The following is a 15,000-nucleotide window of genomic DNA, read 5'->3' as shown; positions in this document are numbered from 1 at the left end:
GTTTTTTATCTCTGATGTATATTTTATCTGTTTCACTTTAATCGTTTGAATTGTACTCTTAATTGTTTAATTATTTCTTTTCCTCTTTATTTTAAACATTTTTGGTTAAAATTTAATCAACATTTTAAACTTTGTTATAAATTGTCTAGTAGTTGAAAATCTAGCTAAGAGTAAAGTCAGTGAATTAAAGAATGCTTTTTTATTGAAATAATCTGGATTAAATTCGGAAAGTCTGAGATCTTAATCTCTCTAATTGGACTGATTAGATTCTCGCAGCCGCAACCTTTTTCCCGTTATTTTACTCGTTTTACAGCCGACACTCAGCCGGTTTCTGAGTGTTTTATCTGCAGGTTGAACTTTTTCCTCACTGCACCTGCCTTATTGCACTTAAAGTGACATTTAACGATGTTATTTAAGAGGTTTTTAAATGAAAATGATGTCACACAATCACATGACTCACATCATATCAAAAGTGATGCAGGTGAAGGTTTGGATTGGGGGTGGGGTTAGGGGCGGGGTTAGTATTTATACCTTTTCTTATGATTTTATTCATATAAATTTTAGATAAAATCCAACCACATCACATCACACTGTTAGACTTGATCAGATGGCCTTTAAATACACTCATTTTCCTTTTCTCCAAAACCCTGTTTCGTTTTTTTATTAGTCATCTAGACTTTTTTTTAATTATTATTCATAACTAACACTAAATCAGAACAAGTCAGGTTAAAGTTAATCCCTGATCTCCTCTATCTGCCTACATTCTGAGGAAAAGAAGGTTCTTTGTTCAGAAGGTTCTTTGTTCAGAAGGTTCTTTGTTCAGAAGGTTCTTTGTTCAGAAGGTTCTTTGTGGAGTCGACCGTTCACAGATTTCCTCTGGAATTCTCTCGGACAGGAAACACACTCCGTTGTAATGTTCTTTGTAGAACCTTGAAGCATTACTGCCTCAGACTACAGAAGAAGCTTGAGATTTGAGTTTTTTTTCTGAGAGTGTATTTTCACACTTCTGCACCTGTGAGTCAGATGTATTTCGATGGCAGCTGAGTGACATCATGGAAAAAGCGTTTAATGTAAAGGTGTGGTGGAATAAGGAACAGGAAACATTTCCGCTGTTCCCGCTTTCAAAGAACAAACCATCGGAAAACAGACAGAACTCGTTCATAACGTATTTATTCAACATAACAACAATATCCCACTTTACTGAAGTTTACTTCCTGAAGCTCGGCTACAGATTGTGTAATAATGCAGAACGCTCGTTATCATCTATAGGAGAACAACTTTAATAAATCATTAAAACATCTTTTGTATGAATTTACACAATATGTAAAAGTCCTATGTTGGTTGTAATTCAGAGCGCGTATGATGATGTGATTGTGGATAAAATTTTATCATTAACTGGTGCAGTGAAAAGTTTGATGAGATGAGATATGAGATATGATCACACTTTATGTATGACTTATTTTTATATAATTGTCCACAAAAATCCAAAGAATTTATCATCATAAGTCAATTTATTCTTATTCAAACTATCTGCTCTTTCTAGATGATTTTATCTACATGACTTTATAGCTCATTTTCCTGTATTTACTGAATAATATGTTTTTATAAGATTGAGTTTAAGGCAGTTAACTTTGTGGATGTGTGGATGGTTAATGCCTCAAACTATACACTCCGTTAAACATTCTGTAGAATTCTACAGCACAGTGGTTTTCTGTCAGAAAGACTCCAAATCAAACTCTTGTTTTTAGGACATAAGAACCCTTGATTATTTACCGAACCTTAAAGAATCTTAAATGAACTTTATACCACAGCGAGGCTGAATGCTTGAATCTGATTGGTCAGAAGCTGTGCAGTATTTCGACTCGCATTAATACGTTACTGTTTCCATAGTAACAGCTCATTCCACGGTATTATATCTGAAATATAAACTGCTAAAACGTGGCGTTCAGTAATAAATGAATCAGTGTAGTCACTGAGGAATAGCTGTGGTATAAGTGGAATAAAACACTCCAGAATCTGCTGTTATACGGAAATCATCCACTTCATGTCGATTTAAGATTCCTTCAAGCTTTTTTCTAAGAACATTGTTTCCTAAATGCATTACACTCTTAAAAGCAGTAAAGCTCTTTAGGGTTCTTCAGTTCTTCTTGGGGGAACCTTTGGGGGAACGCTTAAAGGTTCTATGTAGAGTAAATTCCTACAACACAGTGTTTTTCTCAGTCAAGTTACAAATCAAACCTTTTTTAGGAAATATACAAGAACCTTTGAAGAAGGCTGTTTTCTGAGAGAGTGTGTAATAACTGGGCGAGTGTGCGGTACAAACTCCTAATTATTGCTCATTGTTTAACATTCAGCTTCTTGTGCTTGGTGATGTTTAATTTTTTAAAAGAGTGTATGAATTTTTTTAATTAGTCTGAATGTTTGTTTGTAAAATTTTAGTAAAATGGCAGATTCATACAGAGTTTCTGTACGAGTGTGTGTGCGTGTGTGTGTGTGTGTTAACTGGAGTTTCTACTTTAACACCCAATTCTTTATTCCAGAAAGTTTACAATCGCGTCGTCGCTCCAGTGCAGAATTAAAGCACGTGTCTCAGCTGATTAACATAAGACACGTTGTGGACTTTTGGTTTTTCATCGTATTTAATGTAAACGGTAGCTAGCTTTGCTGCGTGAATAAGAGTTAGCGTATGTCTGTGTGTTCTTCTCCGTCAGATGATGATACGCTCTGTTGGGAAGCGTGCAGTCAGGACTTTTCTCTGGACAGCGTTTCTACACTTTATTTTCACCGGAGCTGAACATGATGAAGATGTTTCAAAGTCCTCCGTCCTGCAGAGAGAGAAACGCGAGTGGCAGTGGAACATGTTGCTAGTGTACGAGGAAAAACAGCCTCAGAATCCACCGGAGAAAATCGGCAGGGTAAGAACATTCATCCTCACTGATAAAATTCCAGCCGGACAAAAGTCTGTTTTAATGATGTTCCACATGTTCAGAACATCCATCTAAAAACCCTTCCATTACATTTGTGTAAATGATGTAGTTCTGCTGTTTGTGTTTTTAATCTCTTCTAGCTGAAGAACACTTTCTTCAACAAGAACGCGGCGTTCCGTCTCTCGGGAGACGGAGCAGGAGACACCTTCAGCCTGAACGAGTTCGGAGAGGTGCTCGTGTTGAAGAAGCTGGATCGGGAAACTATCAGCAGCTACACACTAAAAGCACAAATCATAGACTCTACGAATGGAAGGAAGCTTGAGGAGGACACCGAGTTCACCATACAGGTCCAGGACATTAACGATCACACACCCGTGTTCTCAGGGCCTTACACCGGGTTTGTTAATGAACGAGCAGAAAGAGGTACGAAACTCACTCATCGTTATTGTGCGATGATCGTACTGTAATAACTGCTTAACATTTCATCATGAAGTACAACGTAATTTATAATATGTCCGTAATAAACACGATGAATGAGCTGTTACTATAGAAACGATAACGTATCAGAACGAGCGCATTAATATAAACCTGCATACAGACAGAGCTGCTGTTATAGAAAACTAATCAACACCTGACGACCAATCAGAGTGCAGAATTCAGCAGAACTGTGATGTAAAGGAATATAAACAGATGTTGGTGGTGAGATGATGGTCATGTGTACTGTTGATGTTAGGAACTGTGGTGATGAAGGTGCGTGCGACTGATAAAGACGACCCGAGCACTCCCAACGGCATCGTCACCTACAAACTGCTGAACGGAACCAGCTTCTTCAGGATTTCAGATAAAACGGGTGAGACTCTGTTACACTCAACACTTTATATATTCATCAGGGGATTGTACTGTGGTAGACAACAATAACTTAAAAGTAATTTGATTTTATTGTGTGTGTGTGTGTGTGTGTGTGTGTGTCCTCCAGGTGAAATTTTCACCACTGTTGACACACTGGACCGTGAGACTCAGAGTGAGTATACGCTGATGGTGCAGGCGTCGGACATGCCCGGATTAGAGGGAGGACGATCAGCGAGCACTGTGGTGACCATCAGCATACACGACATTAATGACAACGTGGCCATGTTCTCTAAACGTACGTAAACTATAACATATATCTCCTGCTTCCTTCTTACAAACCAGTTTCTTTGCACATTTCTGCACATTACTTTGTGTCCACTCTGCAGTTTTAGCTTGTAAATTTTCACCCTGTCTCAGGCCGTGTCTCAAATCACAGTCAGCTTCATCTCTGTTGTGTTTTTTTTTTCCTCAGAAAGCTACCACTTTGTTGTGAAGGAGGATGTGCCAGTAGGGTTCAAGATCGGAACGCTGGACATTAAAGACCGCGACGAGAAACAGAATAAAAAACCCATTTTTACTGTAGACCATTCTCATAAAGACATCTTTGATCTGGAGCTAAACGAAAATAATGATGGAGTTCTCACACTGAAGAAGGTAGTGTTCCCTCCATCATGTCCACTATACACAGCAGATCTAAACGTAAACTGTAGCTTCTAATATTATATTATTTTATCATATCTCAGAAACGGGGTGTGTCTCAAATCCCACTCTGCTGCCTTGCTACCTTATGTGTGTCTTTGCTCTAACAGGGACTCGACTATGAGATGAAGAAGAGGTACACTTTTACCGTGACAGTTAAAGAGAATGTCGCCCAACCTCCGGACAATACAAACCCCAGGACGAGTGCACAGATCGACATCACCGTTGAAGATGTGGACGAGCCGCCGGTCTTCACCAAGGCAGAATACACATTTAATGTTACTGAAGGTCAGAAAAATATAATCGTGGGATCGGTTTCGGCAAAGGACCCAGACAAGGACAGCTACAGGATACGGTACACACTTCTCCACCATACAAATAATCATAATCATTCATAAATCATAAGAAACATCATCTTATTGGAAAGGTGTAAAATAAAAAATTACAAGTGGCAGTAAAATTTAATATATAGTGTATGTATAGAATACACACACACACACACACACACACAATGGGGTCCAAAAGTCTGAGAGTGCTAATGAAAATGCTTCTCTTTTGCATTCTTTTCTAATTTAATACAATATTTTTCATTACAAATTATATTACTGACAACAACTTGAGTGAAAAGTCGAATCTTTGAAATATTTACATGAATTTCAGAGTTTCTTAGTATTCAGTTCTTTTTTGCTTTAATGACCGTGTGACTCGAGCTGGCACAAAATCCACAAGTTTCTGCAAAACATGATGAGCCATTTTAGATCAAATCCATCAGAGTGTCGTCTGATCACATGCTTCAGTAGAAGAGATTAGACATGAGGAAACTCTGACCTTTCGTACAAAGCAGTTAATCTGCTCAATATCACACGTGCTTACATTTAAATATGGAGCTAGAAATAGTGCAGAATCTTCAATAGTAAATATTCAATATATTGAACTTTTATTTTCTTTGTTTTAGAAATTTCAAAATTCTAAAACCTTCTGTTTATTTCCAATTTTAAATGAAAAAAAAATCCCAGATTTTCAATGCGCTCTCAGACTTTTGGACCCACTGTGTGTATAAACAGCATGGAGGTGTGGGGAGTTTTGCTGGAAAAGTAACAGGTCAGAAAATAGAAAATAGATGACATCATGAGGAAGGAGAATTATCTATCAGTATCTATCAGTATCAATATCTAGAAATACTGAAGCAGCACCTCAAGACATCAGGGAGAAGGTTCAAACTTGGTTGCAGCTGAGTCTTCCAGCAGGACAATGATCTTTAATCAAATCTCCAAAGCTGCAACAGAAAGGTTTAAAGTCAGCAAAGTGGTGTGTTCATCACAAAGCCCTGAGTGTGAGTGAGGAGGCCCACGAACCTGAAGAGTTACAGCAGTTCTGTCAGGAGGAAGGAGAGAAAGTGCAGTGATACGGGTTTAATCCGGAGCGCTTTGTGTTTTAGGTACAGCATAAAGGATCCTTCCAGTCCGGTGAACATTAACAGTGAGACCGGACAGCTCACTCTGAAGACCGCACTGGACCGGGAAACCTATGATGTACACGTGTTCCATGTCACAGCAGAGGAAGAATCTACAAGGAGTGCGTCATCCATTCAATAATTATTAATATATACGCTAATCAGTCGTTCTAATCATGTGCATAGTATCTAAACATTGTAAACTGTCTCTGTTTATCTGAAGAAATTCTGAAATGTAACGTTTGTTCCTACAGAGCTGGACTCTTATGCGATGGTCAGAATAAACGTCCTGGACATCAACGACAACGACCCAGACCTGGCCGAAGGGAGCGACGTGTACATCTGCGAGAAGGATGAGAGCGGAACGGTGAGGACTGAAATCATTTACATGTAGAGTTTAAATAACAAACTTTACTTACTAATAACTAGATGCAGATGTGTCTCTTCTGTAGATTCTACTTTAAAACTAATATGTATCACTTAATGAGCAGGTGAATTAATATACATAATGTAATATATGATATAATATTTAATAAATATATGTATGTTAAATATACTATGCTAGTAACTATACTATACTAATAACTAATAAACTAATACACTCAGTGTGTATAATAGAGTTTTACCGTAGTGCTAATATTCAGTGTGTGTATTAAGTTTCATTCTATGATGGAGAGTCAAATGAAAAGATTAAAGTGCAACAGGAATTAAAACTGAGGAATCCGGACACTCGTTAATGCAGGAACACTTGCCTTGAAATGAAAAATGGAGATTATGTAGAAAAATTATACACTTTTGTGACAGCTTTTGGCAACAAAACAATGCAAGTTTTAATATTTTTATATATCAATTTTATTATACACAGATTATTTATTTATTTATTTATTTATTTATTTATTTATTTGTTTGTTTGTTTGTTTGTTTATTTATTATGCTCAGTTTATCTAACAGCTTTCTAACACCCAAGGTTGCAATAATAATAATAATAATAATAATAATAATAATAATAATAATAATAATCCCTGCAGGTTATCGGTGTTATTGGCGCCATCGACAAGGATGAGAATCCTGGGAAATTTCGTTTCTCTCTCGCAGGAAAGAGTTCAAACTTCTCCCTTTATGACAATCTGAGTGAGTCTCGTTCATTTGTTACCTAAAAATACTTAAGAAATGTTCAATATTACAAAATTTGGATTAAAAATGATTTTGTAGCACTTTTATGTAGCTGTATGATGGAGAAATGGGTAAATAAATGACTCAATAAAAACATTAATAAATACATTTCTGTAGTAATTTCTTATGTAAAATGGTGTTGTGATGGTGTGTGTGTGTCTGTGTGTGTCTCTGTGTGTGTGTGTGAGACAGATAACACAGCCAGCGTCATTCTGACTCACGGAGGTTTCAGCACTCAGAGATCTGTGGAGAACATTCTGGAAATCGAGATTACAGATGGAGGAACTCCGCCAAGGAAAAGCATCAGACCTGTTCGCGTGCGAGTGTGTGCGTGTAGGAGCGAGAGACAAATCGAGTACTGCGCAGCCTACAGCAAGTCGGGCGTCAGTGTGAGCGCCGTCATCGCCATCCTGCTCTGCATCCTCACCATCCTCGGTAATAATAATAATCATAACCATCATCATCATCATCATCATTATTCCTGTGTAGCCTAGTGGGTGAGTAATACCTCTAATACACTGTAGCTATATAGTGAATAGGGCGTGTGGTTTGGGACATGCCCACAGTCCATCATGTGACAGTTTCAGATCTTAAAGAAACTCCCAGTGGAGTTCAGCTGAAACTCAACACACAACAAGTTTAACATCAACAACCTGAACGTAAAACAGTGACCTGAAGGAGTTTCCACATAAACACTAGCTCCTTAACCCGAGGGGACAGAGAGAGAGTTCTAGTTATAATTATACACTGTAATTTCTAAAATTGTTGTGGTGGTTTTTTTAATCAATTTCAGCAACAGTCTGAGAAAATGAAGAACCAAAAATGCTGTTGGATTTCAGAACTATATTTATTTATTTTAGTGTTTAGGGATTTTTGTTTTTAGAGTTTAGGGTTGGGGGTAGGGTTAGGGTTTAGGGTTTAGAGGTTAGGGTTTAGAGGTTAGGGTTTAGGGTTAGGGTTAGGGTTTAGGGTTTAGAGGTTAGGGTTTAGGGTTAGGGTTAGGGTTTAGGGTTAGGGTTTAGAGGGTTAGGGGTTAGGGTTTAGGGGGTTAGGGTTTAGGGTTAGGGTTAGGGTTTAGGGTTAGGGTTTAGAGGGTTAGGGGTTAGGGGTTTAGAGGGTTAGGGTTTAGGGTTAGGGTTAGGGTTTAGGGTTAGGGTTTAGAGGGTTAGGGGTTAGGGTTTAGGGGGTTAGGGTTTAGGGGGTTAGGGTTTAGAGGGCTAGGGGTTAGGGTTTAGAGGGTTAGGGGCTAGGGTTTAGAGGGTTAGGGGTTAGGGTTTAGAGGGTTAGGGGTTAGGGTTAGGGTTTAGAGGGTTAGGGGTTAGGGTTTAGAGGGTTAGGGTTTAGGGGTTAGGGGTTAGGGTTTAGAGGGTTAGGGGTTAGGGTTTAGAGGGTTAGGGTTTAGGGGTTAGGGTTTAGAGGGTTAGGGGTTAGGGTTTAGGGGTTAGGGTTTAGAGGGTTAGGGTTTAGGGGTTAGGGTTTAGAGGGTTAGGGGTTAGGGTTTAGAGGGTTAGGGGTTAGAGGGTTAGGGTTTAGAGGGTTAGGGGTTAGGGGTTAGGGTTTAGGGGGTAGGGTTTAGAGGGTTAGGGTTTAGAGGGTTAGGGGTTAGGGTTAGGGGTTAGGGTTTAGGGGGTAGGGTTTAGAGGGTTAGGGGTTAGGGTTTAGAGGGTTAGGGGTTAGGGTTTAGAGGGTTAGGGTTTAGAGGGTTAGGGGTTAGGGTTAGGGGTTAGGGTTTAGGGGGTAGGGTTTAGAGGGTTAGGGGTTAGGGTTTAGAGGGTTAGGGGTTAGGGTTTAGAGGGTTAGGGGTTAGGGTTTAGGGGGTAGGGTTTAGAGGGTTAGGGGTTAGGGTTTAGAGGGTTAGGGGTTAGGGTTAGGGTTTAGGGTTTAGGGGTTAGGGGTTAGGGTTTAGAGGGTTAGGGGCTAGGGTTTAGGGGGTAGGGTTTAGAGGGTTAGGGGTTAGGGTTTAGAGGGTTAGGGGTTAGGGTTAGGGGTTAGGGTTTAGGGGGTAGGGTTTAGAGGGTTAGGGGGTAGGGTTTAGGGGTTAGAGCGTTAGGGTTTAGAGGGTTAGGGTTAGAGTTAGGGGTTAGGGTTAGGGTTTAGAGGGTTGGGGTTAGGGTTAGGGTTTAGGGGGTAGGGTTTAGAGGGTTAGGGGTTAGGGTTTAGGGGTTAGGGTTTAGAGGGTTAGGGGTTAGGGGTTTAGAGGGTTAGGGGTTTAGGGGTTAGGGTTTAGGGGTTAGGGTTTAGAGGGTTAGGGGTTTAGAGGGTTAGGGGTTAGGGTTTAGAGGGTTAGGGGGTTAGGGTTTAGGGGTTAGGGGTTTAGAGGGTTAGGGGTTTAGAGGGTTTAGGGGTTAGGGTTTAGAGGGTTAGGGGTTTAGAGGGTTAGGGTTTAGGGTTAGGGTTAGGGTTTAGGGTTAGGGTTTAGAGGGTTAGGGGTTAGGGTTTAGGGGGTTAGGGTTTAGGGGGTTAGGGTTTAGAGGGCTAGGGGTTAGGGTTTAGAGGGTTAGGGGCTAGGGTTTAGAGGGTTAGGGGTTAGGGTTTAGAGGGTTAGGGGTTAGGGTTAGGGTTTAGAGGGTTAGGGGTTAGGGTTTAGAGGGTTAGGGTTTAGGGGTTAGGGGTTAGGGTTTAGAGGGTTAGGGGTTAGGGTTTAGAGGGTTAGGGTTTAGGGGTTAGGGTTTAGAGGGTTAGGGGTTAGGGTTTAGGGGTTAGGGTTTAGAGGGTTAGGGTTTAGGGGTTAGGGTTTAGAGGGTTAGGGGTTAGGGTTTAGAGGGTTAGGGGTTAGAGGGTTAGGGTTTAGAGGGTTAGGGGTTAGGGGTTAGGGTTTAGGGGGTAGGGTTTAGAGGGTTAGGGTTTAGAGGGTTAGGGGTTAGGGTTAGGGGTTAGGGTTTAGGGGGTAGGGTTTAGAGGGTTAGGGGTTAGGGTTTAGAGGGTTAGGGGTTAGGGTTTAGAGGGTTAGGGGTTAGGGTTTAGGGGGTAGGGTTTAGAGGGTTAGGGGTTAGGGTTTAGAGGGTTAGGGGTTAGGGTTAGGGTTTAGGGTTTAGGGGTTAGGGGTTAGGGTTTAGAGGGTTAGGGGCTAGGGTTTAGGGGGTAGGGTTTAGAGGGTTAGGGGTTAGGGTTTAGAGGGTTAGGGGTTAGGGTTAGGGGTTAGGGTTTAGGGGGTAGGGTTTAGAGGGTTAGGGGGTAGGGTTTAGGGGTTAGAGCGTTAGGGTTTAGAGGGTTAGGGTTAGAGTTAGGGGTTAGGGTTAGGGTTTAGAGGGTTGGGGTTAGGGTTAGGGTTTAGGGGGTAGGGTTTAGAGGGTTAGGGGTTAGGGTTTAGGGGTTAGGGTTTAGAGGGTTAGGGGTTAGGGGTTTAGAGGGTTAGGGGTTTAGAGGGTTAGGGGTTTAGGGGTTAGGGTTTAGGGGTTAGGGTTTAGAGGGTTAGGGGTTTAGAGGGTTAGGGGTTAGGGTTTAGAGGGTTAGGGGGTTAGGGTTTAGGGGTTAGGGGTTTAGAGGGTTAGGGGTTTAGAGGGTTTAGGGGTTAGGGTTTAGAGGGTTAGGGGTTTAGAGGGTTAGGGGTTAGGGTTTAGAGGGTTAGGGGTTTAGAGGGTTAGGGGTTAGGGTTTAGGGGTTAGGGGTTTAGAGGGTTAGGGGTTAGGGTTTAGAGGGTTAGGGGTTTAGAGGGTTTAGGGGTTAGGGTTTAGAGGGTTAGGGGTTTAGAGGGTTAGGGGTTAGGGTTTAGGGGTTAGGGGTTTAGAGGGTTAGGGGTTAGGGTTTAGAGGGTTAGGGGTTTAGAGGGTTAGGGGTTAGGGTTTAGAGGGTTAGGGGTTAGGGTTTAGGGGTTAGGGGTTTAGAGGGTTAGGGTTAGCATGTGAGCATGTGATGCTGTTTGGAGGCGGCGGATATTTAGAGACCGGTATGAATTTTTTTCAGAGGATGAAAGTCGGTTTATAAATCGTCTCAGTTTGCCGCAGTTTCTGGTCAGTTGTAAAGAGCCGTGTGATGGTTCGGCTCCCGCTAGCAGAGACACTGTCCATTAGCACTGATACTTTTTTAGCCGTTCTCTTTTGACCTCGCCGCTGCGCTGGATGGACGACGCTGAGCTCACCTCCGTAATCTCGCTCCATGTTTTGGCTTTTCAGCTGGTGGATACGCTGCGAAATAATGCTTTTTTATTCTCACAGACGTGAACACAAAGAGAAAACACAGAAAATCAGCGTTTACAAAACTTTTGTAAATCCGGCGTACATTTTTAGTTCAGTTTTGTTTATACAAACATTTACACACAACTTTACTCACTGATTGATGAATGAGGCCCAATGAGAGCTTACTGATTTATGTATTTCTGTGTGTGTGTGTGTGTGTGTGTGTGTTAGTGATTGTGATTCTCTTCGTGCTGCGTAAACGCTATCAGAAGGAAGTCATTCTCGGAAAACCATTCCGTGAGATTCACGAGCAGCTTGTGGCGTATGATGAGGAAGGAGGAGGAGAAATGGACACGAACATATACGACGTCTCCATCCTGACCTCGGCTCGCTCAGACGCCCGGCTCGGTCCCGATCCAGCTCCTCCAGCCATGTACTCCGTAGTGAAGAAGCCTTCAGCCTGTAAAGGGGACATGGCCGTGATGATCGAGGTGAAAAAGGACGAGGCCGATCACGACCGGGACGGAATTCCCTACGACACGCTGCACATTTACGGCTACGAGGGGACCGAGTCCCTCGCCGGCTCGCTGAGTTCACTCGAATCGTCTTCTTCCTTCGGATCCGAGCTCGATTACGACTTTCTGAACGACTGGGGGCCGCGATTCAGGACACTCGCTCAAATTTACGGCTCTGAAGTGAACACTTCGTACTGATCCCGGATCCTGGAAACCAAAAACCAGCGGAAAAGAAGATAAAAGAAGAGGCTTGATTAATTTCATCATTATGATTTTTATTATTGTATCTTTGGTATTTTGTATTTTCATCTTTATAACAGCACATTTGATGTATTGTACTTGATTGCTGTTTTAATATTTTTTCAGGATAGGAGTATTTACAGTTTTCCAGCTCCAGCTCGGACACTGATCCCAGATCAGCAGAACCCTAAATAATAAACCCTGATCTTAATAAACTAACACTTCTTACTCGCGCTACTTTTAGGATAAAGGTCCTCAATGTTATTATTTATCTCTGTTAGCATTTCTCTGATTTATTATAATGACAGGAGTCAGGTTTATACAGTACACAGTATCATGCAGGGTTCTAGAGCGGTTCTAGAGCGGTTCTGGTTATCTTTCTAAATTTCCACCGTCCATGTTGTTTACTGTATTAGTTAACAGATCAGCGGTTCAGATCACATCGACTCTTTATTAATTTTTATATTAATGCAATGTTGTCAGTTAATGAGACAAAAACAACACAGCTTGTCGTATTACAGAGAAATCGCAACGCGTAAAGACATCGGGAAAATATAGAAACGCTAACCTCCTGACCAATCAGAATCCAGAGTTCTGTTTAACGTCAAAGCTTAAAAATCTGTCACACCAGGAGAGGAGTAGTGTTTTACTGTTTTAGCATTTTGTAGATGCAATATTGTTTATTGTTATTACATTCTACTTGAATGAAACACACACACACACACACTGAGTGGCCGTCTGTTCTGTAGCAGTAATATTAGCTGCAGGAAATGGCCGCGGTCATGCAGCGCTGAGAGAAACACAGGAAACTGTGTAAAGAGCCGCTGACAGAATTACAGAGCAATCGGAGTTTATTTGACAGAAATCATCAACACAGAGACTGGAGTGTGTGTGAGTGTGTGTGTGTGTGTTTGTGTGAGTGTGTAAAATTCAAATCTCTAAGGTCCAATACAATACTGCAATAAGGAAATGTACAGCAGCTCAAACACACACACACACACACACACACACACACACACACAGTGAGTTGAGTTTTATATCTCGTTAATACAGACAGATTCCATTTTTAAAATATTACAGAACACAATGTTTTTATTATTCAGTTAATCGTCTTAAACTGATATCAACTTCCTGATGAAACCCGAGCGAGGAGCGTAAATCTGATCACACTGACGGCTCCTGAGAGTTTAAGGAATTAAAATGTACTAAAAATTATTTTTAATGGAATTTTACTGTCAGTTTTAACTCTAAAGATTTCTACTGAGTAACACTGAGAACAGAAAGAAAACCATTTTTAAAAATCTGTCACATTATTATTAGTAGCAGTAGGAGTAGCAGTAGGAGTAGCAGTAGGAGTAGCAGTAGGAGTATGAAACTTTATAAATTCCTCATGAATACAGCATTTTTTAATATTTACTTTAAAAACCAACAAAATTAAATGTAATGGAAGTTTACAGCATCTCTGAATATTTTAATAGAAAGAAAAAAAATTTATTCCAGTTGCTGTGCAAAAGTAAACATTTTATTATCTTTTAGAATATTATTTGATTTTTATTGTTGTTTTTGCTTAGCTCTTATTTCGTACTGAATCAACGCAATTGTTTGTCTGCTTTAAATAATAATTAAAGTCGACTCGCTACAGAGCTGAAAAGAAAAAGTGACTCAAACACGGAGTACGTCTCTGGATAGATACGATGAAGTTTATTTTTATAATTATTACACGTCATTCTTCTGCAAAAGCTTAAAGTCTGAGTTTAAATCTGAGATTAAACTCTGACTCTGACTCTGAGATACTAAACGCTGTTAAAGTGTTAAAGTGCAGAAATCGTTTTATTTAGTCGTCGCTTGTCGTTATTGTCTGAACCTTCACCTTCACCTCGTCTTCTTCATCAACACAATAAACGGATGCCTTCTTATTGGCAAACCCCGCCCACTAAATCAGCCACTTCCTGTCAAGAAAACTCACTTCCTGTTCTCTTATCTGTTAAGTAAAACAGCACATGGGAGCGTTTTCCTGTTTTTCATTCCAGATGGAAAAAAACCTCCTAGGAATTTTTTTAAAGAAGCGTAAACTGCAGAGTGTTTACACGTTTCAGCTGCTCAGTTCATCGCTCGCGGTTAGATCCGATCAAAAGCTGTGACTCTGTGACATTACTTCCAGTAAAACGTTTGTTTTACGATCAGCAAAGATTGAAAAGTGTTTCTCAAATTCATTCTGGTTTTTTAGTTTTATATGATGACGTTATCGTGCACAGGGACTCACTTACACACTTATTTTATTCCCGTTCTTTTCTTTTTCTTTTCTTTTCTTTTCTTTTCTTTTTTCTTTTTTGAAATCCTGCCGTCTGAACAGAAACCGGAAGAAGAATTTAATACAGAAATATGTGTTTAAATCTTTTATCTTCCTCTTTTTTACAGGTGAATTTACACTCTGAGTGTGTTACTGGATCACATGTGTGTGTGTGTGTGTGTGTGCAGATCATTTACAGCACTTACAGGTTCTTTGCTTTGTCCCTCTTTAAGGGAGAATCTTTAAATGTTCTATGCAGAACCCTACAACAGAGACTTTCCCTGTCTGAAACCCTTTGAGGAAGAGAAACCCTTTAATATTCAGTGAACCTTTAAAGAACCCTTAAAGAACACGTGTACCAAGTACCATGAAGGAGTGTGTACCGCACACTTACCCGGTTAATACACACTCTTTAAAAAAGGGTTCTTTTGATAATTCATGGTTCTAAGCCTCCTAAAAGGCTCTACCCGGAACCCTTTCTGATGGGGAGATGACTCTTATAGGGTTCTGTGTTGAATCTTTACAGGTTCCTCTGAGTGACTCGTTACGTGAAGAGAAGAGCAGCACACTCCGCTCTGAAGCTGTAAGGAGTCTCTCTGGGGAACCGTCCAGGTTCTGTGTAGATCTTTACAACAGAGTGGTTTCATATAGAACCCTTTCAGGAGACTAAGAACCTTTATTCATCCTTTTATTAAGAAGAAGATACTGAGCAGCTATTTAGAGTTTGTTCTGCACATTT

At 40.6% G+C, this 15,000-nt stretch overlaps 1 protein-coding gene across 1 annotated transcript in view; it reads left to right on the top strand.

Moving 5' to 3' along the window:
- cdh5 (cadherin 5) overlaps nt 1-12,190 on the top strand; it is a 12,525-nt gene extending 335 nt beyond the window's left edge. Inside the window, exons 2-12 of the mRNA XM_026937498.3 lie at nt 2,712-2,915; nt 3,068-3,350; nt 3,661-3,777; nt 3,904-4,071; nt 4,249-4,430; nt 4,586-4,830; nt 5,914-6,050; nt 6,183-6,295; nt 6,957-7,059; nt 7,294-7,536; nt 11,448-12,190. Coding sequence (XP_026793299.2) covers nt 2,712-2,915; nt 3,068-3,350; nt 3,661-3,777; nt 3,904-4,071; nt 4,249-4,430; nt 4,586-4,830; nt 5,914-6,050; nt 6,183-6,295; nt 6,957-7,059; nt 7,294-7,536; nt 11,448-11,929 — 2,277 coding nt within the window. The 3' untranslated portion in view covers nt 11,930-12,190. The remainder of the gene's footprint in view (nt 1-2,711; nt 2,916-3,067; nt 3,351-3,660; nt 3,778-3,903; nt 4,072-4,248; nt 4,431-4,585; nt 4,831-5,913; nt 6,051-6,182; nt 6,296-6,956; nt 7,060-7,293; nt 7,537-11,447) is intronic.
- The last annotated feature ends 2,810 nt before the right edge of the window (nt 12,191-15,000 follow it).

This window comes from Pangasianodon hypophthalmus, chromosome 25 (genome assembly GCF_027358585.1).
Source record: "Pangasianodon hypophthalmus isolate fPanHyp1 chromosome 25, fPanHyp1.pri, whole genome shotgun sequence".
NCBI classification, from domain to species: Eukaryota; Metazoa; Chordata; class Actinopteri; order Siluriformes; family Pangasiidae; genus Pangasianodon; species Pangasianodon hypophthalmus.
Note: the sequence above shows the minus strand (reverse complement) of the source record. Positions and strands in the feature narration are given on the sequence as shown.